Source organism: Aspergillus sydowii (assembly GCF_001890705.1).
Source record: "Aspergillus sydowii CBS 593.65 unplaced genomic scaffold ASPSYscaffold_4, whole genome shotgun sequence".
NCBI classification, from domain to species: domain Eukaryota; kingdom Fungi; phylum Ascomycota; class Eurotiomycetes; order Eurotiales; family Aspergillaceae; genus Aspergillus; species Aspergillus sydowii.
In genome coordinates this window covers 937,127-961,610 of record NW_024467862.1, presented here as the reverse complement: position 1 = coordinate 961,610, position 24,484 = coordinate 937,127, and the positions used below count along the sequence as shown (strand labels likewise).

At 50.7% G+C, this 24,484-nt stretch overlaps 8 protein-coding genes and 1 non-coding gene across 9 annotated transcripts; 4 read left to right on the top strand and 5 right to left on the bottom strand.

Moving 5' to 3' along the window:
* The first annotated feature begins 806 nt into the window (after positions 1-806).
* ASPSYDRAFT_t81 lies at positions 807-926 on the top strand. The gene has a single exon. It is a non-coding gene; the product is annotated as a tRNA-Leu (tRNA).
* A 997-nt stretch (positions 927-1,923) lies between these two features.
* On the top strand, positions 1,924-3,380 carry ASPSYDRAFT_886379 (uncharacterized protein). Its single transcript, XM_040852037.1, has one exon. The coding sequence runs from the start codon at positions 2,020-2,022 to the stop codon at positions 3,070-3,072; it is 1,053 nt and encodes a 350-aa protein (XP_040703453.1). The 5' UTR covers positions 1,924-2,019; the 3' UTR covers positions 3,073-3,380.
* A 1,348-nt stretch (positions 3,381-4,728) lies between these two features.
* ASPSYDRAFT_150005 (oxidoreductase, short-chain dehydrogenase/reductase family) lies at positions 4,729-6,200 on the bottom strand (the record flags this gene model as incomplete). Its single annotated transcript, XM_040841969.1, has 3 exons — positions 4,729-5,595; positions 5,646-5,710; positions 5,762-6,200. 3 exons carry the CDS (start codon positions 6,198-6,200, stop codon positions 4,729-4,731), a joined length of 1,371 nt encoding a protein of 456 aa, XP_040703452.1.
* A 1,287-nt stretch (positions 6,201-7,487) lies between these two features.
* On the bottom strand, positions 7,488-13,921 carry atg2 (putative autophagy regulatory protein Atg2; the record flags this gene model as incomplete). Its single annotated transcript, XM_040841918.1, has 3 exons — positions 7,488-8,450; positions 8,510-13,675; positions 13,760-13,921. The coding sequence occupies 3 exons, from the start codon at positions 13,919-13,921 to the stop codon at positions 7,488-7,490; spliced, it is 6,291 nt and encodes a 2,096-aa protein (XP_040703451.1).
* A 670-nt stretch (positions 13,922-14,591) lies between these two features.
* On the bottom strand, positions 14,592-16,384 carry ASPSYDRAFT_88556 (putative CECR1 family adenosine deaminase; the record flags this gene model as incomplete). The annotated part of the gene is made up of 2 exons (XM_040852023.1): positions 14,592-16,201; positions 16,261-16,384. 2 exons carry the CDS (start codon positions 16,382-16,384, stop codon positions 14,592-14,594), a joined length of 1,734 nt encoding a protein of 577 aa, XP_040703450.1.
* Positions 16,385-18,069: 1,685 nt separating this feature from the next.
* On the top strand, positions 18,070-20,105 carry ASPSYDRAFT_88555 (NupC/NupG family nucleoside CNT transporter; the record flags this gene model as incomplete). The annotated part of the gene is made up of 3 exons (XM_040852022.1): positions 18,070-18,389; positions 18,469-19,714; positions 19,830-20,105. The coding sequence occupies 3 exons, from the start codon at positions 18,070-18,072 to the stop codon at positions 20,103-20,105; spliced, it is 1,842 nt and encodes a 613-aa protein (XP_040703449.1).
* Positions 20,106-20,679: 574 nt separating this feature from the next.
* ASPSYDRAFT_30497 (putative serine/threonine protein kinase) lies at positions 20,680-22,346 on the bottom strand (the record flags this gene model as incomplete). The annotated part of the gene is made up of 2 exons (XM_040844786.1): positions 20,680-22,192; positions 22,261-22,346. The coding sequence occupies 2 exons, from the start codon at positions 22,344-22,346 to the stop codon at positions 20,680-20,682; spliced, it is 1,599 nt and encodes a 532-aa protein (XP_040703448.1).
* Positions 22,347-22,595: 249 nt separating this feature from the next.
* Positions 22,596-23,211, bottom strand: ASPSYDRAFT_886250 (uncharacterized protein). Its single transcript, XM_040852036.1, has one exon. The coding sequence runs from the start codon at positions 23,056-23,058 to the stop codon at positions 22,726-22,728; it is 333 nt and encodes a 110-aa protein (XP_040703447.1). The 5' UTR covers positions 23,059-23,211; the 3' UTR covers positions 22,596-22,725.
* On the top strand, positions 23,006-24,396 carry ASPSYDRAFT_200395 (putative ubiquitin conjugating enzyme (UbcK)). Its single transcript, XM_040843780.1, has 3 exons — positions 23,006-23,470; positions 23,530-23,862; positions 23,919-24,396. The coding sequence occupies exons 1-3, from the start codon at positions 23,364-23,366 to the stop codon at positions 24,022-24,024; spliced, it is 546 nt and encodes a 181-aa protein (XP_040703446.1). The 5' UTR covers positions 23,006-23,363; the 3' UTR covers positions 24,025-24,396.
* Positions 24,397-24,484: the final 88 nt, after the last annotated feature.

Here is a 24,484-nt window from a genome sequence, read left to right as displayed (position 1 = left end):
GTATACGGTGTCGGGCATGGAGTCTAGCCTCGGCAGCAGGGTGGAAAGCTGGAAAGGAAAGACGTTGTCTGACGGTCCCTGATTAATCTCACGGAGAATTTACCGCCAATCACAAAACAATGCAGCCGACCCATTGTCAGGACAAATTACTGGCTCCATCCACAGAATCATAATCCTGTTCCACCAGCATCGGCCGAGTCTGACGTCAGTCCTTGAATCTTTTAGGGCATCAGGCGCCAGTCTCATCAGATCGCGATCCCAATCGATTCATTGCTTAATCTCCCCTACCAGCCACAGCTGCTGCCTGGGGTCGGTATTATGTCACTTTGCAGTTTTGGGTAGGCATTCCTGCGCATCATGACTGTGCTGCATGATGCGGTGCGATGATGTGGCTTGGTATTGGGTGTAGCAGAGTGTCGAGGATTGGCTCCTGGATTTGGCTTTTCATGCAAGATGCGATCGATGGCTTTCGGATATGCAGAGTAGAATTGTCGCACGGTTTGTCGATGCCTTGTTGGACTCGTGGGCCATGCATCGGCTGCGCGGGAATGTGCAACTATATATAAGAGGCAGCACTACCACAAAATGAAGATTGAACTCCAGTACTAATTTAACAATTTGGGTCGAATAAACGGTCATACACTAACAGAGGATGCAAAACTTAATATGCTTCTTAAAACCACCATTGACGTAGTTAATATCGAAAGCGCATGTTCTCATCATATGGTGAGTATCGGTGTTTACGGTGGGATGCTGATATCGATTAGGCGTATGTAACACTAAAATGACCATATTCTCATCAAATAGGCAAGGTGGCCGAGCGGTCTAAGGCGCGCGGTTAAGGCTTCCTAACTCGGATCCCTCTCTTGATCTCATCAAGTTTCCGCGTCATTAATTTGGCGTGGGTTCGAATCCCACCCTTGTCAATTTTTTCATTTCCTTTTTGCCTCTTTTACCGTCCGGCCCGTGTTCTTGTCCCACAGTAAATTTAGCATTTGTATGCAGTAGTGTCATGATAAACTTTATGTACACTGTTATTAATTTATATTATGCACGTGGTCATGGGACTGCCTCAGGTATACACAATCCCTGTCCGATCGTCCGTTCTCGACCCTTTCGCCCTCAAACCATAGACTGCATAAGTTTATACACCCTTGACTACGGTCTTAATTTTCGGTTCCATTAGCCGCCGCCAAATCCTTCACGGTTTAGTCCAGAAAGCCTCATCGGTCGTGGTCCATTGACATCGCCACTGGGGCGCCTCTTCGCTCCCAACGGGTTTCTCCGCGAGTCTATCCCAGACACAAGGATCCAACCATGTTGGCTATTGATTGAAGGAAAGGAAGACCCCGCGAGACAGTTTTGAAAGTCAAAGAACACTGCAACTGCAACCTTTCTGCACTGCCGAGGCTGAGTCTAGAGCCCCTGAGCCCTGGGAAATGATGGCAGAGCGCACGGTTTGCTTCCTGGCTTGTTCTGGCAAAAGAAACGAAACCGGAGATGAAAAGGGGCCGTCATTGTCGTAATTATAACCCGGCGATATTTCTCATTTATTCCGAAGACGATATTAGTATCCTTGAAGTTTCCCTGCATAGTGGTTTGCGGATTTACTCCCCACGTCCGTTGTTCGACCGGCCAGCGGGTTCCAGAATCCAGAGCCACAGTTGCAGTCCCTCCTGTCGCCTCTTCGCTCACTGTTTGGCTCTGGAAAACTCTTTTTTTTCTCTCTCTCGCCACGGACCCCTGGTTTCGCCCCTCTCATTTAAAAGAACTGCGGCTCTAAGGAACAGGAAGGGGTTTTCTCCCCGGTGGACGTGTCTTTTTTGACTTTGGTGACCTCTCGCCTGCATCGTGCAAGAAATCCAATATAACCGCTTTGGGAACGACTTCGCCGACTAGCGACCTCGCCAGTTCTCAACTTCTCGGCTTCCTGTTCCTACACAATCCCAGGCAGCTACGCTTGGAGAGTTATCTGAACGGTCGCCTTGCAAGGAAATCGCGAGAGTCGAGAGAGCCACCATGTTTGAAGACTTCTCGTTCTCGTCCCCCTCGTCGGCCAGGGCACCCCGCCTCGCCCCGGACGACGACAGACTCATGACGGACTGCGACTCCATGATCTCGCCGATGTCCTCGCGATGTCCCTCGCCTCGGTCATTCTCTGCATCGCGTTTCCCTCGCTCGCGATCGCTGTACTTCCGCTCGCCCCAACAGCAACAACCGCCACCCACCTCCGTCCCCTACGACCACCACCGCCGTCTCTCCATCGGCACCCTCACCAAGAAACTCCACGAGCACACAATTCAGAACCCGTCTAGCGCTGAGAAACCCTCGCACCGTGAATGCCCGTCGCCAACATCCCCGTCTCTATCATCCTATTCCCGCTTCCCAGGCTACGTCCTTACCCCGCCAGACACCGACCACGACGACGAGGGCTACGGATCCCCGATATCCCCTTCTCAAAGCCTCTCACCAACACCGCAATCCCCATCGCTCATGCCGCAGCCTACCTCCGCCCCGCTTGACCCTTTCGATCCCGACCTTCCGACCTTCTCATCAGCATCGGCCTCAGTCTCGCCATCAGACCCCCATACCTCCGTCCGCTCCCGCCGCCAACACATCTCCCGGCTCCAAGGCCAATACACCCCAACAGACCTCGACGCCATCCGCCGCTCCCTCCTCGCCTCCGCCGACGACGAAGTCCGCAGACACAACCCGCTCCTAACGGAAGCGTGCCACCCGTCCTCACTCCCACCTACCCAGAGTCCCCGACGGCGAAGAACAGGTAGCCTTCACCGCTCTCGCGTGCGGTCCCCTGTTAGCCCAGAACCCGTGTCAGGGTCCGGGGTCGGGGATGCCCACCTGTTGCGCAGGAAGAGCATGTGTATACCAGGAAGTGGAGCCGGGCCAGGAAGCGGAGCAGGATCTTTACTCCCCAGCTCGACTAGCCGGATCGAGAAGAACTATCAGTCTTCGAGCGATCGAGATCGCGGGCGGAAGAAGAGTGAGGCAGGGTTGAGGCGGAAGAGCCTGGTTAGTGCGGCTTTGGCGTCGATGATTGAGAACGAGGAGTAAAGCCGGGTGATCTTGACTCGCTTATCTTTGTTTATTGTTTGCATTGCATTTGGATACGGGGGAGTTTTTTCTTTTGAGGTTTTCTTCCCGTTGCATTCTTGTATATATAAATCTTATCCTGCGAGGGGAAATGAGTACCGTCCCGGCTGGCCCTGTTGTATATAGAATCGTTTCGGTCGGGCTGGCCGGGTTGGTTACTTGATTGAAAATAGTATATACTTAGGTAGATATGAAATCGACATATAAAAACCAGTATATACACTACTTGTCTCGTCTAGAGTTGAGTCTGAACGAAAAAAAAGCAAAAGGAATCAATTTGCCATGCATTCCAAGACAATCGTATTCGACGACATTGGTTTTATAGTATATTATAGTTATTCCTCAACCCAGTGACTATGGCCGACCTCCGCATAAAAAGTCACCATAGAATATGGACACACCGTTGGCACCGTACATACATACATACATACACCAACGCATGGCACGGCCCGTCACCAGCCGCCATCTGCACCTCAACGCGACTACGCTGGCAGTGGCAAGTCGAACGTTGAGCATTACCCGACCGAATAACCAACCTTCATTTAGTCGTCCTTCACCCACTTCCCAGTCCCATTTCCCATTTCCAACTTCGCCCTCCATCCCTTACATTCTGCATTCCTGCCGAGTGTAGGTAGGTAATTACGATCGTGCTGGATCTACGATCCGAAGAGCCAGACAAGTAAGGAGGTACATAACCTTAGTGGTGGTATCTCCATAACTGTACAGCGTACAGCGTACAACGTACACCGTACATTGCAGGGATAGGATGCATAGTATCGCCAATGTTATGCTGACGTGGACGAGGCTACTTACGTACTTTGAGGTTATTTACTTACTTACTGTGCTTGCCTTGATTAATCGGGTGTTGCTAGGTAAAAAGACGGAAGTTAGAGGTGAGTGAGTGGGCGCGAAGCTAAGCAGGCTTCGACGAACGGGCTCCCCATGGAAACTGAAGGAAACTATTTATGGGATAGAATTTAGGATCTGGGGTATGGTGGTGTAGCGGTGAGTGAAGGTGAAATGATGTGTGTGTATTTCGTATTGTGATGGGGCGCAGTAGTCCTTGTCTATGGGCTCGAGCGAGAAAGCGCTCGTAAGGTGCCGGCGAGGGATGGATGATAATATTATGATGGACGTCAAGAGGGAGTGGACAAGTTAGGCGGAATGATAGCTGATCTCAGTAAAGAACGGAGAGGATCTGCCTTGGCAAACGGTCTTATATGCAGCTGGGTTGGATCTATCTACTGCTCAGATAGACCTGTCTGTTAGGGCTAAGGAGCTAGCAGGGATGGAATGGAGTCAAGTCGTACCGCTCGCCCTGAAGGTTTCAACTACTCCACCCATACCGAACGAAAAATTCAATCTCAAACGCCGAATATCCTTCTAATACTAATTGCGGTATTCTGACCGGCCGCTCTACAACACCATTGAATGAAAATGAACAAGTATAGCGCCAGCGCCGCCCATATCTACGGCGCCAACCCAACGAAAATAAAATCTCCCATTGAAGGATCGCTCAGCGATCTCTTGTGGTACATATATGAAGTAAATTAAAAAATAAAAAAAAAAAAAAAAAGAAAAGAGGAGAAAAAGAAAGGGGTGAAGAAGGCAAGTATGCTAAGACAAGCTAGCACGGGGAAATGTCTTCGTCTTCCGACGTAAATTTTGGGCGAATCCCCTCAACCGCTTTAACGGCGCCGACGTAGGGGATCCAGTCGTAGAAGGAGAGAAGGGAAATGGTGAGGGAGATGGTGTTTTGTGGTGTTTGCGGAGGGTGGATCTTTTACGGAGCGGCGGGCGGTTGCTGTAGATGATTGCCGTAGGGTTGTCGGCGCCTTTACCCTGTGGTGGGAGGTGCCCAATATTACACAAGGCAGCGAGTTCAACGGGGCTAAGGTCTAGAGACGATGGCAAAGAGGCGGGTTGGTTGTTGTCGTTGTCGTCTTCGAAGTAGATGGGCGGTCCTGGCTCACCGAGGTCGGTCTCATTATGTGCTGTCCGTGGTCGTACCATTGACAGAGGTCGAGACAGGGGCATGACGCTGGAGTAGCAGGACTCGGCGTCCATGTCTTCAAGACGCTCGGAGATGGATGGCATGGGTTGGTGGGGAGAGTCGCCGACCAGGTCGTCGTGTGCGCGTTCTTCAATATTGATGATATCGGACGTCGTTTCGTACAGTTCCTCTGGGATTGTATTGGAACCATTGCTGCTCTGCAGGTAGGAATCTCGGTGGTGATTACCGGCCAAATGGCTATCTACGTCCTCGATGTAGGAGACTATGCGCGCAAAGTCCAACGATTCATGCGGGTTCAGAATCTCGAACTGAGTTCCCTGGTGTACCACAGTAGCTGTTATGGGCGGTTTCTTCTCCCGTCGGGTTTTGAACAAGACCGAATCTGACCGAGTCCTGCTGTGACCGTGAAACTCGACGATATCCGGGGTTTCCCGGTCCGGGAATTTCTCCAGTCGATCGCGGAAATTGTCCTACATGGTCAGCATTCGAATAAAAGTTGATAATCAGAGGAGCAACATACTAGAAGTTTGTACGGGCTCTGCTTCTCACCAGCCAAGCTCGTATCCAGCACCGGAGACAGCGGATCTGGCCGCGTCAGTAACGAATTCAGGGAGGTAACCACCGGGGCAGACTTACAGCCATACCCGTCCAACAGCTCGGGCAACTGATCACTTAGGGCACTGGGCGAGTAGGAGGGCGACAGAGGCGGAGGCGGACTCGACGTCACGGAGGACGCAGAGAATGGATGGTAGCAGGCATTCTGGCAGATTGTCCCCATCTGAGCCGTGGGTGTGGGTGTGGCCACGGACCGGTTCAGATTCGAAGCGGCGTTCTTGCGCCGCAGCGTCTTGCCTTCCGGACTGTCGAAGAAGTTGCCCGTGGTGGTGCCGCCGTAGAGGGATTTGCGATAATTGCGCCGCGAGAGAGCACCTGGGTTTCTGGCAAGTGGCTCAATAGGGAGCGCAGGAGAGCTCTGAGAGAAAAGAGGGAAGTCTGGGGGAGGTGATGGCGACTTCAGATGGTCGTCGTGGTGGTGCAGACGTAGAGATTCATGGCGGGTGGGCCAGGCTTCCATGGCGCAAGTGACACAGCACACAAGGTTCAAGGGGCGTCTGATGCATAAACTCTCATTCAACGAAGGTGGCTCATTGACTTCTACGCCGACAAGCATGAGCCTGGTATCGCTCTCATTATTCCTGGTCACGGAAAATAAAGAGAGTCTGAGCGCAGGCGTAGCACAGGCGCAGCGGGAGGGGCAGTGTATAGACTAAGAAAGAAACGAATGACGCAGGTAAGAGACAGAATAGTGAGATTAAAAAAGAGAATAACAGAAGAGCGATAAAACGAAAAGAAAAAGGATAAAAGATGGAAGAAAAGGAGATGCAGACACTGAGTGCAGTCCCTCTCCCACTGTGAGAAAAGCGACACCAGAAGAGAAAAAGAAAGAGAGAGAGAGAAGAGCAAGTGCGACGTCACATCGCAAAAACAACAACCAATCGACTCGTCCAGCCCGCCCTCACTCCAGATCGAGACCACCCTCATCTCCAACTTCAAGACAGATTCCAACCGTGCCGTCCTTTGGGCAGCCAAACGTGGCTCCAGACGCTCCCTTGCTGACGGGGAGTGTTGTTTCAGTGTGATCGCTGCGTCCTGCCCACCAGATGCTTCGCCGCTCCTATTCGTCCACGCCCAATTCACGCCCGCAGCCAATAACGCTCCCAGACGGGGCTCGATGTTGATCAGTGTGGCGAACGGTTTTTCAGCTCCCGTACGTGTCTTGCATTAACCTGCAGAGTTCCTGAAGTTTAACTCTAGCGTTGTGTGTTGCGCTGTCCGTGGCTGACTGGGCCGGCTGTTTTCTCCTGGTGGTACACACTCTTTGCACTACGGGTATACGCAGCTTGCGATAAATTAATGGAAATTAAGCGATACGCAGTTACCCACAAGTTCCCATTAAGTACCTTAATTGAGCCTCAGTCTTACGGAGCACATGCAAACAGATCCAACTAGTAACAAACTCCTGTAATGCGGGATGCGGGCAGTGCTGAAGGAGTAACGAGTCATCTGCAAATGTCGTTTGCGTCGTCATCGTAGCCAAGATAGAAATAGAAACAGTAACAATAAATAAACGCCCCCGGGACAACAAAGTACGTCGGGTTCCAATCTCAGCGCCCGGCCTGTAAGAAGTATGAACGCAGATACAGATATGCAACAAAAATTCGCGTGAGGGGGAATCTTTCAATAATGATAGGTAGCAATCGATGGAAATAGTGCGTCAAATGATAAAAAATCAAATGAAAATCTAGTGCCGCTTATATTTCTGGAGATTAAAGTCAGCGGTCTGTTTCTGTGTCACAGGCTCTCAGCGGTTTAGGCGGGCAGCTTCTCTTACATCTTCAATTTTGCGGCGATTGCTGGGGTCCATTGTATTCCCTGCTCCGAGTAACGTCTGTCCGACAGCCTTGGATACGCCAATCGCTGGTCGAAGAATCACTATCGGCGCTCGTTTCAAGACTGCCCTCGCAGCAGCCTTAGCGCTACCACTCTCCTGTACCTCTCCAGGCACGGCAATGATCGCATCCCGCGTCAGGACAAGGTCGCGTTCCAATCCCCTGTACGCTCCTCGAAGGCCCTGTACGACGCCAACCGGCTGGTCGGCATACAGCGAGATTTTCTTGGCTGCTTCCTCTTCAGACATCTCATCTTCCTCGCCTACTGTTGGTTGCCTGGCCGGTGTGGTTGTCAGGAGATCCTCTGCATCTTGGAGCACTGTTTGCGTCCCAATAGCAAGTTTGGCACCCAGCTTTACAAGCTCATTCGACGTGGTTTTGGCAAACGAAAAGGCTCCCTTCTGGATGCTGCGCACGATGCGGCCATCTTTCCTGTACTCTCGCATTGGGACCACCACCAGATCCCTCATACCACTTCCCACGTTGACCAGGGACCTGATGGGGGCCAACGCACCAAGAATACCTGGAAGTTGGTGGCTCTTGATCTCTGGCATCCAAACATCATTTAGCGTCTGCCCAAGTTTGTCGAAGCCAAGTTGTCCATAGGCAATGACATGTTTCAGCACCATATCAGCCTCTTCTAAGATAAAGAAATTCATCAACTCTGTCGTGCGGCCAGACCTAAGGCCTGCATAGTCCACTCGTTTGGGCTTGAAATCGAGCTTGACAGGTATGGCATTGACCTCCGATCGCTGGAGGAATGGTGGCTCTTGAGGAGATCCAGGAGGCGCCGAGTTGTCTCGGAACTCGAAGAATCGGGTAAGGAAATCGAGTGCATCCTGGTCAACGTGTAGACGAAGAGGAAGAACGGTCGCCTAGGAAACCTGTTAGCACACCCTGATATAGATCATCTACCACCCGTTCTCTCACTCACCTTGAGTACCAATTCTGATGCACCGAGTTCTGTTACAGGTTTTACCGTCAGGATCTCGAGATGGACCATACTAGCGCCGGATTCTTTTTCACCAGCTTCACGCATGTAGGTGGCGAATTTCTTCCACGTCGAGGTCGGTACATGGTCAAATATTTCAAGCTCCTTGACCCGAACGTCCAATGAACTCACTGTCTCTCCTGAGCCTGGCGGGAAAACAATCATATCTACACCGATACCCTTCAGCTCAAAGGTCATTTTATGGTTCCTGCTTCGGGATAAGCGCAGCCTCTTCCCTCTTATAGTGGGCGATGTGTTCTGCCGTGCCGTGGTGACCGTACTCGTGGTTGCATAACTGCCGGTTTCACTGGCAAGATCGTCAATATTGCGGTTGATCTCACCACGTAACTCACTAGGGTCTTTATTGGCAGGTATGCCGATATAGATCGAGTTGAACAGGCAGTCACCAATAACATCTTCCTCTTCTTCCTCAAACGCTGGGGGTGATCTGCCGCTGTGACGACGTTCGACGGCCTTTTGCTCTACATCTTTGACGGCATTCGATATCGTGTCTCTCGTCCGCTTCCAGTCATATCCATCGAAGAGGTTCCAGATCACATGTGCGTCCCGAACCCTGACACGTAAAGGGCTATTTTCAAGCTTCGAATCGTCCGAAAGTCCATAAGTGTTTTGTACAGAGTCCCACCTATGTGCTGTACCCCCCACTGAAGATTTCTGGGCGAAGTGGTCCTCCCGAAAATCAAGCTCAGAGATGCTGGATGACATATGGTACTGTGACTGGAAGCTGTCCCCAAGTTCGTTTGATCCGAACGATGGTAGGTCTGGTGGTGGTTGGGGATAGAAATCAGTAACATATTCAAGTTCGTCGTCCTCCGGGATTCCAGCCCTCTCAATGACCTCCGCTCTAGCATTATCATCAATATTTCCGGCGGCGTCATCTGGCAACCCCGCAGCATATGCATCCCCGCTAAACGAATCCAGCATATCTTGGATTGGGACGACTTCAGTCCGATACTTTATGCCTTGACTAGGTGGACTCGGAGGCTGGAGTCCGTTCATGATGCTGATGAGAGTTTGTGTCGAATCGGCGCAGGTCTCAAGAATCAACAAATCATCCCGAACCTCCACATCAATAGATTTAGTCCCATCATCGCCCAGACGCATTATTTTCACGGTAGCTGTCGCTGACGATATTGAGGAGACCAAGACGTAGCCCATGTTCGCAAATTCCTGGACCTGGACACCTTGCGGGGCTGCGATTGGCTTTCGTTGGTTCAGATTACTTCGCGTATCGATATTTTCCACATTATCGATGATCATGATGAACGTCTTTCGTAGATCTAGAGTGGCTTCCGATGTCAGAATGTCGTGAATGGTGCCACCAAAGGTAGAATGGGTCAGAACAAGAAGACCTCTCGCAGTCGTCCCACGAGGGTTGAGACCAATAACGCAGTCTCGCATGTCCAATTTGATCTTTGTAGGCTTGGACGAATCCGCGGAGCTTTCCAACTTGGAACTTTCCTGTGGTGGTGGATGTAGCTCCGCGATATTTGCCAAAGAACTAGCCATGTTGGCTGCAACATCACCCGATGTCATCTCTTCACTTATTCCGAGCAGTGCTGTTATAGCCGGGATTGTATATTCAATGCGAAAATTGTGAAGTTTGACCTTTATCGTTGGGTCCATCTCGTCGGCAATAAAGCGGACCATCAAGGCCGGAACGGCAACAGACCCGGGGGGTCTTGGTAGTGCCTCCCCGAAAAGTTCTTCGTTCCCATTTCTGAAAACGCTTATCGAGTTGAGTTGAGCTGCCACAAGGGACGGGATGCTGATATGGGCGGCCTCGGCGTGTTCAAGATTTGCTGTGATAGTGCCAATCTTTCCACCGACGTGCAAGCGAATTTCGACATCTTTAAGCAAAGCCAGCGTCAGAATTCCAGGGCGATCATCCTCAGGCAAGTATTTTGCAACGTTAGATAACCTCCCTAGTTCCTCCCCTAGTTGTTGAAGTGGCTCCAGTTCCGGACGCGTGACAACCACCTTCGTTCCCGAAACAGTCGCGCGAAGGACAGAGCCTTGCTTCCGTTGTCTGAAAAGAGTGTCGATCATAATGTCATCGTCTTCATCATACTTGTCCTTCGACGGAGTAATCAGAGATAGAAGTCGATCAAGGTCAGGTTCTTTTGGGGTATACAGGTACTCCACCCGAATATTGTTGAGGCTGACCTTCGCTGGCGCATCTCTTGAATCGTGAAGAGAGAATGGTCCGCTGAGCTTTGCCTTGTCAATCTGAACCGCTATACCCTCGAACCTGCTGACTATTTTGGCAGCTGTGGTCCGCAATGTGAGATAATGGTTTTCTCCTGCTATATCCAGGGCAATGCCGCCAATTCGAGCATTCACCTTCCACGGCGAACCGGTATTCTGGGACCTGGCCGGGGCCTGAGGCGACCCCTCAAAGCGGACGCCTCGAGCCCGCTTTGGTGGCTCTTTCTTCGGTCCCTTATTCCCCGATATTGATGATATCGAGCTACCAAGTTCCATTATCGTGCTCAGGCCACCGAACCAACCTAGAACTTCGTCTAACCGCGGAATATTTAGATTAATAAAGATTGGAAGCGTGGATACGCTGAGGGTTGCAAGCTCTCGGGATCTGCTTAATGTGAAGGAAATATCGTTGCTGACTGGCGACTGGACATCCCTTGTAGATTCGCGCATTTTCAAATCCTCACTAAAGGATATCAAATCTTCGGACGCAAATCCAATGGTGAATTTAGACAAGTCCGCATGGAGTTTTGTTGCGGTTGGGGAACTTGAATAATTTGCCTTCAGACCAGACGCTGAAGCCTGGAGCACAATATCATCATGCAAAAAATCGAGGAAGCTGGTAGAGGGCATCGGCTGCTGCTTCTGTGGCGGGAACGGGTTCCCAGGGACATGTTCAACGAATTTGAGAGAAAATTTATTGAGCGTAAGACTGAAGGCTTGCGAATCTTGAACATCCGTCTTGGGCGGCTTTTGGCCTGCGGTTGGTTGTTCATTTCCGCCAAAGGATTGGAAAATTCTCTGGCCGAACTTAACAACTAGCCATCCAATTGATATATCGAATTGAATTTCGACACAGGAGACATCAATTGTGATATTATTATCTGTGCCAGGTGATTGAATGTCAGGTTTTGCATCTGACTTAATGTCATTATCGGCGAATGCTGAGTCTTGTGAATCACGACGAGGTCGTAAAGACGGGGGAGCCTTGAAGGACACCGATTTCTCTCCCGTGTGAGAAGCCGCCAAGTGTGCGTTGGAATCCTTAAGGTTGTGGCTCCCCGGTTCAGAATGAAATGAGTCGGATGTATCTTGTTCCCCATGTTTTGCCGAGGGTATCCATATTGTAACACGGTCAATATGGAAGAAGCGCTTTGCTATATTCGTGGTTTCATTCACATCTGAAGAAGATTTGATGGAGCCCTGATCAGTTGCCTCAGTGTATACTTCACGGGAGTTGCTGAGAGCAGGTTGCCCCGAAAGATTCGTTTCTTCAAGATCTGCAGGCTTAGGTGTTGACACGGGTGTCGTATCCTGCTCACCACGGTTGATTCTTGTTGTATCATCAGGTCGGGCATGATGAGGATTATCTCTGGTCAATGTGGTTTCAGGAGAGTCCCATCCACCTGGGATATTGGGCACAAAGCTTCTTGAACCAGAGTCATGGCTCATAGCGCTCATGTACATGCTTTGTGCTTCTTCACTGGAAAACAATTTCGACTCTGACAGTTGTTCATCATTATAATTACCGGATGCTGAGCCTGAACTATTGGCTTCCGATGGGGTCTCTGGGATAAGTTGCGATGCATGCTCCCTATTATTCGCGATGCCTCCAGCTTGTTGGGGTAATAAGTCGGGCACCGATGTTCCAGCATAATATCCGTCTCCAGAATGTCGGCTTTGTTTGATTTGTATATTGGGTTCCGAGGCTATTGCGACTGAGTTACCACCAGGCCTTAAGGGTAAAGTGTCTGCTCCGAATGTTTGCAAGCCCGAGTCTTGGAGTCGTGGCGTGCTTTCATCAGTATTGTCTTGGGCGAAGTAGGGTGGTACATCATCAAAATTTTCGGGGTCATTGTCCTGGAGGTGAGAATCAATCACAGAGTCAAGGTACATAGGATCGTCCAATAATTTCTCCTCATCCGAGAAATTCTGCGATTCTCCAAGGTGTCTGTAGCTCCTACTCTCCTCCGTATCTGCGTCGGAGAACCTGCCGTCGTACGTATATACAGATTCTTCAAGCCTGGGAAGGCGAGTTTCATCTTCGACTGGATTTATGCTATGCTGGGCGGGCTCAAAGATAGTTGATGCCATCATGGCATGGGTAGAGCTGGACACCGAAGACGGCGCAGGAGGAATCGAAGAGGCCGGGCTCGACGGTCCGCTTGACTTTGATGGGATAGGAGTAGTTGGAGAGGTCGGAGCAGTGAATCGGGAGTAGTTTGAGAAAACTACAGGCTCGGAGATGAGAGAAAGGTCGATTCCAGAGAAGGAAACTGGCCGTTTCCCGAAGTGTAAGGGACGTTCATCTTCAGTAGAAGCCGTGGTAACGGCGCCGACACTGACTTGGCGAACACTCAAAAGTGCTGAAACCAGATCAGGCTTTTCTTCCGGTTGCCTCTTACCCGGCCCGTCTTGCTTCGTTTCCACATCAAGCCTTATGGAGATGTCATCCACTTGGACCTGCAAGCGATCCGAAACGCCCTTCAAAAAAGCAGCGACAAAGCTCGGCAGCGACACGGTTTCATTTCCAAGACCTAGTTCTTCCTCATCATCGCTAATAGATTCCGAACGATGTAATATCTCGGATCGGGATGAGATGGCCGCTTGAAGTTCTTCTTTCTCCTCCTTAGGTTCGGTCTGGAGGAACGACGCGGCAAGATCGGTTGGATTCGGGATGATAGTCTCATTAACGTTGAAAAGGTTATCTTTGGCAGCACAAGCTTCCTTCTCTGATGGCAGCCGGAGGTGGACTTCGATTCCGCTTGCCTCGCAGATGATCCCACTGCTGTAGATATCAGCCGGAACGGTGAGTTTTAGGAACCGAACTCGGGCACTGAGCAGTTTGCTTGACGTCGGAAGGTGAAGGAACGTAGCTAGTTTCTACCAAATTGTAGCGTTGGTTAGCATGGGAGGTTTGCGGTGGATGGTATCAAATTGCGGGGAAGAGCGATAGCGTCAACTTACCTCGAGTCGCAAGCCGATATCACGAAGCTCAACGGTGCTTCGCTGCCCCCAACGTATACCTAGATTGTCAGGATCTAAAGCTTCTGTATCCACAAATTCCAGGCGAGAGAGGGCGTATTTGAGCAAACGCTTTTGGAAAAATGAAGGTAAAAAGTAGGCCATAATGGGCGTCTAGGAGCCGATCTGGGCTCACTCAGAAGACATTAAATATCATCGAAACAAGTTCATACTAAGAAAGCAGACGACAGAGAGAAGATAGAGATAAGATAATATCAAAGAAAAACCAAAAAGGAAAAGAAGCCGACTCGGACTTTCGTTTCTCGAGTGAAAAGATGGTCGGATAGAAGGTTAAACCGTTAAACAGTGCCTGGAATGACGTTTGGGGGATCGGGGCGCTAGTGAGCTGATAGCCTGATAGTGATCAGGCGGGACAATCACGAATGGAACCCAGCCTGCCAGCGTGGATTTGGTGATATCCATCTACTTAGATGGTTCCCTCTATGATATATTTACTGTCTCGAGGACACTACAGGGTTCATGACGCTGATATTTAGTGCTAACCAGACGCCGGGAGATAAGCAGCTAGGATGAGTATAACTATATTTATGCTGAAATCGTGACTAAGTCACCGACTTATTCACTCATTCCTTCCGCATTGGGCTGTGTGACCCCTTCCTCATTCGGATAGCTATCACGTGCCAGCCGTAAGCTGTTGGTGCCTTAGGCGTAAATTGGTCTGGTATAGTACGGTGTGGTAGAAGAATATTGTAGACTCGTATATGCGGTCTAGCCATTGAATGCATAATTTGATTATATTTCAAGATATCGACCTTCACNTAATATTATACTTCTCGTCGAAGGTTTCGACCACCCACTCGCAGAATTTCTGAAAATCAGCGTAAAATTCGCGTAAGCGAGCGGCTTTGATGCCCTCGCCAAGTATCGCTTCTTGGAGGTCCGTTGTCCACTCTTTCGAAGACTGATCTTCGTAGCAGCTCCAGCGAACAGAGTTCTCCGCCATCATCGTGAGACCACTCAGGCCCATGCTGTTGAATGCAAGCAAAGCTTGGTAGAACTCTGATGACAGACCATTGGCTCCAAGCCCGCAGACGCCTGGGAAGTCGTTGGCGATGGCAACAGACACTCCGCGAGATAGAAGAGCTGGCAGCGGATGAGATTGGAAGCTGTTAGTGAGGCCGAAACTTGCACTTGAACTGGGTGAACATTCAATCAAGATATTCTTTTGCTTGAGCACGTCAATGAGCAAAGGGTGTTTATATAGTGAGAGACCCTGGCTGATTCTTCGGGTGCCCAACAAGACTGTGTCGAATAGGTTATTGTCCGCTTGGTCTCCATCACCCAGGCAGTGACCAGCATGGAATATAAAGGGGACCTCCATTCCCTCATCCGCGCGGCGACCACGGCCACCTGCTTCAGCGCAGCGTGCGCGGAACCAAAACAGAATTGGTACTAGATCGTTGAGTGGCCTTTCATCATTTTCGACCCCGAGTAAATCAAATCCACAGATCGAGTCGGGAAATTCTTCCTTTGCGAGAAGGCACTGCTGCATGCTTAAGCCAATCTCCTTGTTTGATAAGCTCCGCATGGTGGCCCATATCACCCGCGCGTCATAGAATCTTTTGCCTTCTTCAGAGGCCTTGAAGCGCTCGACTTCTTCATAGAAGATGCGGAACCACTCAACGTAATCCTCTTCAGGTTTATCCCGCCCTTCCAGAGTGTATTTGAAGTTAAACGCAACTCTGAACTCGACATACCTTATCTCATCAGCGGCCAGCTGTGAGAGAATTTGACGGAGACAGGCTCGCAAGATGGGTTCGTATTGAAAGATAGAATTGATGACAGGCAAACGGACGTTGAAAAAGTCCGATATTGCTTTACTGCCCCGTGGGGCATTATGTGACTGTTGGGATGTTAGGGTACAACGACTTTTAAGCCATCTACGGAACCCTGCTTCACCCCCATCGGGGAAGGAAGAAGCAGCACTCTTCAGCTCAATCAGAGTCGATGGCTCATAGTTATCTGCCCACAGGACAGGCTTATCTGTAGGCTCTGTGGTGGAACCAGAGCAATGTTGAATAGTAAACGGCGCATCTTGGTAGTCGCGCTGCGTTACCAGTGGTTTTGGAGCAGATATGTGGATTCCCGAAGTAGCAAACGCTTGGTCGATAAGAAAGTCCGTATCAATCATAGCCGGCAAATGACCGTGCAGAAGAGAACCCTTGGGCAGACGTCGTACAATCTTCCAAAGATCGGACTCCCCTAGCCGTGCCCTTGCTGTGTCGGACATGAGGCTTGGATGGGGGATGCCGTCTGACGGGTAACCAGCTTGTTGGAGCTGTGCCAATTCCCGCGCACATACATGGGAGACGATCTCACATGCTTTCTTAGCCACCGGGGGCAGGGCATTATGGAGGTTGGCATCTGGCAGCGCGCACGGAATCAGTAATTTTATTAGAACCGAAATATAGCGGGAGCCGAACCATGTCGCTGTGACTCCTCACGCTGGATCAAAGAAAGACGACCAGCGAGGAAGCGCTGGATGAAGGGGTCGTCAATATGGGGAACGCCTTCTTCAGCCTCCCATAAATTATTATCCGAGTCCATTATCCGGGGTATTGACAGTTGGAGCTTAGCCTGTGCGATTATTATTGGTGGTCTGCAGGACGGAAATAAAACCGAGTGAAGGAGGAGGCCAGCAGTGTCCAGAGTTCGGAGATATTGCTGGTTTTGTGAGGCATCGAGAGCGGCCTTGGCAGCACCCGATGTCCCGCCGTGAGGGGTAATGGCTACATACTTGGAAGTATTTTGCTGAATGCGGCCACTTCCGGAGACAGCAATCCCAGCCCAGCAACACCCGATGTTTTCACTATTTACTTTTAGAATGATCAACCATTCAAACCCCAGGTTTCCACCGATTGAACCAGGATTAAGAAATAACTATGTGGAGAATACGACGTTCAGCTGGCTCACTGGAAGAGCAATTGCTGGCAGAATTGCGGAACATCCGCCCTGCTGAATGGCGGAACGAGCGCGTCGTCAATGTAACCTTAAGCGTGTGGCGCGCTTTAGTGGGAAGCTCCAGCGAAACTAAACCTTTAGCGTCCTCGGCCGGCACTCCCGATTCTGTCTGCCAAGCGCTACCACTTGCTCGAGATAATTGCGTCGCGTGGAGCCGTGCGTTTGATGTTGTCTGAGATATTACCTGGAGATGGCAGCATTATTGAGAGACACGATCCAGCATCGACATGGCCGAGCCGGGGCGTTACTCGCGAGTCCTGGACTCCTGGCCTTTGTTCTGGGCCAAAGCTTATCAGGACGGGATCGTAAAGGAACCACCGTGGACCACCGAACCACCGCCACGGCTTTCGCCGAGCCAAGACTGTTGTGCCCTAATCGCTATCGCCGACGAAAGGAAAAAGTCCACACGACAGGAGACAATACAACTTGGGCCTGTTGCTTTTCCAGCGGCGCCTCCTTTATACGAGAAGCCCGGAGTATACGGCCAGCCACCGTCGTCCAGTTACAAAACCTGATCCTTCAGACTCGAGACTCGATTTAGCGTTGTAACACTCTTATCGCTGATCTTTCGGAGGAACAGCGTGATTGGCCGTCGATAGCCGGGAACAAGATCAAAAAGACAGTTCAAACTTGGACTGTCAAGGCCACAATCGGGGTCATCCTGATGCTGGTGCAACGGCGGAGATGCTACCTTGTAGACTTTCCTTTGTAGGACCTTCCACGCTGTTTTCTAGAAGCTGGGTGGGAGAGCAAACTCTTAATCATTAAATTGACGACCTGAATGGCCAACTGGGTCCTGGCTGATGAAACTGCGAGCCTTGAATCATGCGATCAGACCGCCCCAGTGGCCAACTGGGGCGTTGCACTAAATCTTCACGGCCTCCAGAAGCCACGAGGAAATTTTTTGTCTTCCCGCTTGTCGCTCTCCCCGCACACACGACACGACCATGCTCCCTTGCGCTCAATGATAACGCCTCGGAGGTCTCCTTCGCCTGGCGCCCGTTAATTAATTTGCGTCCCGTCTTATCTCGCCGCTACCAGACTGTTCAAGGCCCATATCTGGCACTACTTTAGCCTGCGGTTCCCTCTTTTGACTGTCATTGCAGCTGTCGCCGATCTTCTGCAGCTTTCGCAGCTCCCTCAATTTGCGCGTCGATTCTTCAACAATTCACGCGACAGATAGTACTGGTAACTATCTCCGAAGATCAATGGTATGAGTGAAGTGGCACAAAGCTCGTCTAACATGTATCTGCTTCGCTAGTCTCAACACTATGACAGCCGAGAACGTCTTGGACGGCGTAGCCCTCCGAGAGCCAGCCACCACCAACCCTCCACAGGATGCTATCAGACGATCCTCTGAGTTGGGGCCGCGAGGGATGGACTCGGGCGACCACTTCGGATACTCGAAGGAAGAGATGACAGAGAAAAAGGCGATACCGGAGTCGCACCCCGTGGATAGTACTAGTGAGCCAAGTGGACAAGATGTCGAAGCAGGAGGGCGCAAGGCCGCCCTCAAATCGCGCCTTCGCCGTTATTGCAACCTGTATTTCAGGCACGTCTTATATGCAGCGATCTGGATTTTGTTCACCGGGTGAGTCCTTTCTTCGAACTATTCCCGCAGACCCTGCGGTTCCTCCCTGTCGCTCCGAGACTCATTCTACTTGATGAAGGTGGTGGATTACTGGCCTTATTCTCCACCGGAAGCTGGGCTGGGTGGTTCCGTTTCTGCTTTATCTCGCCATCACGCTTCGACTCATCTTCCTCTATGTGCCGATTTCAATCCTCACGCGGCCAATGCGTTATGTATGGAGCAACACCGCGAGCCCATTTGTTGCTCTAATACCTGAACGCCTGCGCATCCCAGCTGGTGCCTTATTGACCATTGCTGTCATCTTAGTCGGCACTTTTGCGTCTGCGGAGGCGCCAGGAAACAAGAGAGAGGACCGTGCGGTTAGCTTATTCGGTCTCGTGGTATTCATATTTGGCCTCTGGCTTAGCTCCAGAAATCGGAGAAAGGTTATTTGGCACACCGTTATTGTGGGTATGCTGGTTCAATTCATCATCGCGCTTTTCGTTCTCCGCACCCAAGTTGGTTTCGATATCTTCAATTTCATCTCCACTTTAGCTCGCGAGCTCCTGGGGTTTGCACAGGATGGTGTGGACTTTCTGACCGATGAGAATTTCTTGGAAACCCACGACTATTTCCTGGTATCCGTTGTTCCGGCTATTATATTCTTCGTTTCTCTTGTCCAGCTTCTTTACTACGCAGGCATCCTACAGTGGGCTATCCGCAAACTCGCAGTGTTCTTCTTCTGGGCCATGCGCGTATCCGGCGCTGAGGCTGTGGTAGCAGCAGCCTCCCCGTTCATTGGCCAGGGAGAATCTGCTATGCTAATCAAGCCCTTCATCGCCCACTGCACCATGGCTGAGATTCACCAAATCATGTGCTCCGGTTACGCCACTATTGCAGGTTCCGTCCTGATCGCCTATATCCAGCTGGGCGTCAGTGGACAGGCGCTTGTCTCGTCCTGTGTGATGAGTATTCCCGCGTCCCTCGCATGTTCGAAACTGCGGTGGCCGGAGGAGGAAGAAACCCTCACAGCCGGCCGCGTCATCATCCCCGAGGAGCAGGAAGATAGACCGGCAAATCTTCTCGATGCATTCTCCAAGGGCGCTTGGCTCGGTATCAAGATTGCCGGCATGATCACCGCCACCCTTCTCTGCATTATTTCCCTTATCGGCCTCATCGATGGCCTCCTCACCTGGTGGGGTCGTTACCTGGGCATTAACGGCCCCCCGTTAACCCTCGACCTTATCGTCGGTTACATCTGCTACCCAATTGCGTTCCTCCTCGGCGTTTCACGCGACGGCGACATCCTCAAAGTCGCAAAACTCATTGGCCTCAAACTCGTCTCTGTAAGCCTAAACCCACATCCCATCCCATCTCCGCCCCCGCAAACAAGAGGGGCAAAAAACCCTCCATCCTTCACTCTACTCTACGAATCCATCCACTAACAACACCCGAACACAGAACGAATTCGTTGCCTACAAAGCCCTGATGGAGAATGAAGAATACGCGGATCTCTCGCCCCGCTCCCAGATCATCGTTACCTACGCCCTCGCCGGCTTCGCAAACATCGGCTCCCTGGGTAACCAAATCGGTGTGCTTGCGCAGCTCGCGCCCAGTCGATCGGGCGATGTGTCGCGCGTCGCCGTCTCTGCTATGCTTACCGGTGCACTCAGCACATTCACCTCTGCGGCAATCGCGGGGCTTCTTATCCAGAACGATGAGCAGTACCTTTCATAGTTCTAATGCTGTTATTATTGCTGTTGCTGTCTTTCGGCTTCGATTCATTTCGTTTCGTTTCGTTTCGGGTGGACTTGGAGTTGTGACGGACTGGACTATACATAGGCGGCTGGGCCCTATCTTGTGACATTATATGATAGTTCGTTCATATTAGATGGTATCTTTCAGTGTTAATATCTACCGATATCAATCCAAGTTTCTCGGCTTCCTCCTACAGTATACATGGACTGGGCGGAAACAATACGTTACGTTTTGTCTTCATATTCAACAAGTGAGGTCGAGAGGATACGATACGCATTTTGGAACATTGATTTACCAGAGGCTTTCGTCGGTTTCATCTGCCTTCGTGAACAAAACACTTTTTCGCTAACTAGTGATAATTGCCCCCAGAAATTATTTGAAGATAGTAAAGTGTCCATCACTCATACATACATACATACATGCATACGTTAAACAGTTTCAACATAACAAAAAGCAAGGTTTCCAAATAGGGTTGATAGAAGCGAAAAAAAAATAAATAAAAATAAAAATAAAAATTGGGTGAATGTAAGGGTCAACGAAACGGAAAGGCCACTTATGAATCAGGCGTATACACCGCTTCCTTACAAAGCAGGACGACCTTCTTGAAGAACCGGCGCCACTCAAGCGGATCGCCTTTGCCCTTCATGAATTCGATTTCGAAGAGACCGTCGGAGACGCACTCGATAAGCACCTTCCCATGCAGGGGGCACATTCTCCCGTCTCTGGTGATGACTCGAATCATGGCCGAGTTGTCACCGGGAGAGACGCCAGGGACGGCGGGAACAGGGACGCCGAGGCGATGCAGTGCTTCGCAGATAAGAGGGACCAGGAGCTTGAGTTCCCACGCGGAGAAGAAGCGAGTCATGGAGCGGGAGGGGACGATGTCGTGGAATCGCTGGGCGTTTTGGGTCCGGCTGAGTGGAACAGAGGGGCGTTGTGAGAATTGCGAGAAGGTGGGTTCGTCTTCTAAAATTTCCGGGCTGAGACTGCTCAGTGGCTGTTTGCCTGTTGGTTGGCTCGATGAAAAGACCTCTGTGAGGTGCGGCGTGTCCCAGTCGATCATCATGTCGCCTCTGGGTACTTCGGGTTGGGTAGATGAGATTCTGTGCTCAGCGCCTAGGTCGTTGCCGATATCGATGTCCATTCGATCTGCGCCGAAACTGCCGCCGTTCATGGGTCGTGACACAGATTGGGAGAGGTCAATGTGTAAAGATTCGAACATGGACGTAGCTATCTTGATCGGGTCGTGCAGTCTGCCGTCTGGGGTGAGGTGTTTGTTGTGACGGGTGAACCAAGGATGTCTTCTGACATCTTCTAGGGAAAATCTATTGTGGAAATCGACGTTCAGCATGCCGCGAAGTAGTGATAATGTTGCGGTGGGCAGTTTCTGCCATAGTTCGTCAGATGTGCGGGCGTTTTTCGTAACGTATTCGTGAAATTCATAGCTGTCTTCCGTAGGACTATCCCAGGGCGTATTTCCGGCAAGGAGGACAAAAAGGACAATCCCACAAGACCAGACGTCCGCCACGTCAGGGCGGTACCCAGACCCCTTGGCTTGATTCCGCGTGCTACAGGTGATAACCTCCGGCGCGATGTAGGGGGGGCTACCGCAAAAGGTGGTGGACAGCTTGGTGCCTCCCTTGTATTCGAAAAGCGTCGCGAGACCAAAATCCGCAATTTTCAGATTTCCATCCGCTGTCAAGAGAATATTCTCTGGCTTAATATCCCGATGCCCTACACCCTTCGAGTGCATGTATCCTACCGCGCTTACAAGCTGGGAGAAGTATACATGGCCGATGTCCTCGCCCACACCCTCGTCCGCTTCAATTTTGTCAAAGAGGTCCCCTCCTTCGGCTAGCTCCATGGCGATCCATCGCCAGGCCCCATCCTCCCCAGTTTGAAAGAAGGAAATGATATTGTTATGGTCGCCAATATGTTTGTGTACCGTTGCTTCCATGAGCAACTGCCGAGGACTGATCTTGCCATGGCGAGCGGCGTAGTCTTTGTTGATGAATTTGACAGCGAAGACTGGGTTATCGGCGTTCAGAGGGCACGCTTTTTTCAAACTGGCGGAACAAAGGCATCAGCACTGTCCACCAAGAATAGAAGATTATGTAAATGCGAGAAAGTATACCTAGCATAAGCGCCCTGGCCGAATGTCTTGGAGACTATTCGAAAGGGGAGGTCAATGGGCAAGGGCGCCAACTGAGAGTGGTGCATCTTTCAAAACGGGAAGCTCGACGTGGTCTGGGCTGAAAGACTCGACTAGCGAAAAGCATGGATCATACTTTACTATTGTATTTCTTTGTGTTCCTGGGGATGCAAGGGCAGAAGGCTGACGAGATCGAGACGCGGTGGTCGGGACGCGGCGAAAGCCACTTTATCCTTTTTCGGCAGTGTGTTGATTGGACTCGATTCAGCCGGTCGCAGAGCATCGTCGCCATGGGCTGAACCCCGGCAATCCATCTAAGTTTCTGAGCTCGTTCTCAGCCGAGCGCAACAGATGGGCTTGGTCAGGACGAGGGAGATTCATTTTGGCAACGAAAATGTCATGCATCGTACATATGCGATCCGCGGTAATCCCCGCCGCAAGAGCGTTTCATGCGGGAGACAGCCGGCACAATATGTAGTTCAGAAATAAGAAATCATAGTATACTATGCGGGCAATGCCAAAAATAAAATAAAAAGATAAAAAAATAAAAAAGATACATATATTTAGAAAAATTACCTGAGCTTCTGGTTTAGCACAAAAGCATGGCCACAAGAACAAAGGAAGGTCGGATGGACCGGTCAGATGGTTGCTGTGGTAAACAAAAGGCGCTTGCAGTATGGCGCTCCTCACGCCCCCTCTCTCCTCTTCTCTCCTCTCCTCTCCTCTCCAGCCTCTGCCCTCTTCAGCCCAATCTCTTTGTCTTGCATTCTCACGCTGCATCCAACTTTCATTTTCCCGCTATTGTCATACAAGTCAGATAAGCGACATTCCGAGCCAGATCTTGCCCTGACTGCATCAAGGTCGCATTTGGTTGGACCGCCCATTCCAACCGCCCGTGCTTCTGCTTCCGGATCCAGCCGCCATTCCAAAGCAACCTTGATCCTTTCCTGCTACCACCTTAACCTTACTGCTACTCAAGCTCTGGATTTTTTTGGCCCTTTTCTTTTTGGCCCTCCTTTTTCCTTTTCGCCAGTGATCTCTCTTGCCGTCGTCCTCTACATACACCTGCTGCGTGAACAAACACAATGGATTACACCATGGAGGATACCCAGAATTCGGCACCTAACGCGCATGAGGCCTCGAAGCTCGGCCCTTCGAGCCAGCGGAATGATACTCAGGGCGTGACGAAGCGGTATGTGCATTTTCACCGCGAGCTTCCAGAACTGCGCAAGCTAACATGTGTGATCGTAGCCTGCAATCCGAACTTATGCAGCTCATGGTTTCCCCTTCCCCGGGTATCTCAGCTTTCCCCGACGCCGACGGAAACCTTCTCTCCTGGATTGCTACCATCACCGGCCCGTCAGAAACGCCCTATGAGGGCTTGACATTCAAGCTCTCCTTTTCGTTCCCCAACAACTACCCGTACTCGCCGCCCACTGTGCTCTTCAAAACTCCGATCTACCATCCGAATGTTGACTTCTCGGGCCGCATCTGTCTGGATATCCTTCGTGACAAATGGAGTGCCGTGTACAACGTACAAAACGTTCTCCTGAGTCTGCAGAGTCTTCTTGGGGAACCGAACAAGTAGGATCACTTCTTTTAACAACCGATATCTCACTGATATGCTAACGTCTAAATAGCGCAAGCCCCCTCAACGCCCAGGCAGCTGAGCTCTGGGATACCAACCAGGAGGAGTACAAACGCCACGTTCTGGCCAGGCACCGTGACATTGAGGATGTTGAATAGAGTCCCTTGTCTCTAGGTCTTTTCCCCGTTAAGGCGTTAATTGGTTGATAATCATTTTGGAAGCATTGCATTGAACTGGGGTCTGGGTTGATCTTTTGTTTCCCCTTTCGTGGTCGGAGCGTGTTCTCTCCACAAGAGCTGGGACCTGAACTTAGTCTGTCCATGTCAAAGCTGGGAAACCGGAGTTATTGGATTCAAGGGAAACTCTTGCACGCCACCATCTTAGCCGATGGTTAGTTATTCTTTTGTTTCATAGGTCTTTATTCCAAGTCTAGGTATAATACTTGAACAAACATTCTTATACTAGTCCACAAATGTATACTCCGAGTAGAATGGGATAATATTGGCAAGCTTATACCTGCACGTGACGGCAGTCTAGACTTGCAGATCGCGGGGAAATAATAAAACGGCCGCTTGACCCTCCTACCAACATGAGGACCATGCGCTTCGTCGTACATTT

What these genes read in the sequence shown, in the direction of transcription:
- ASPSYDRAFT_886379 (XM_040852037.1), top strand. Translation starts at nt 2,020, where the DNA reads ATGTTTGAAGACTTCTCGTTCTCGTCCCCCTCGTCGGCCAGGGCACCC.
- ASPSYDRAFT_886250 (XM_040852036.1), bottom strand. Translation starts at nt 23,058, where the DNA reads ATGCAGCGTGAGAATGCAAGACAAAGAGATTGGGCTGAAGAGGGCAGA.
- ASPSYDRAFT_200395 (XM_040843780.1), top strand. Translation starts at nt 23,364, where the DNA reads ATGGATTACACCATGGAGGATACCCAGAATTCGGCACCTAACGCGCAT. An exon ending in ACTCAGGGCGTGACGAAGCG is followed by an intron (nt 23,471 to 23,529) that starts GTATGTGCATTT and finishes GTGTGATCGTAG; the next exon opens with CCTGCAATCCGAACTTATGC. An exon ending in CTTCTTGGGGAACCGAACAA is followed by an intron (nt 23,863 to 23,918) that starts GTAGGATCACTT and finishes ACGTCTAAATAG; the next exon opens with CGCAAGCCCCCTCAACGCCC.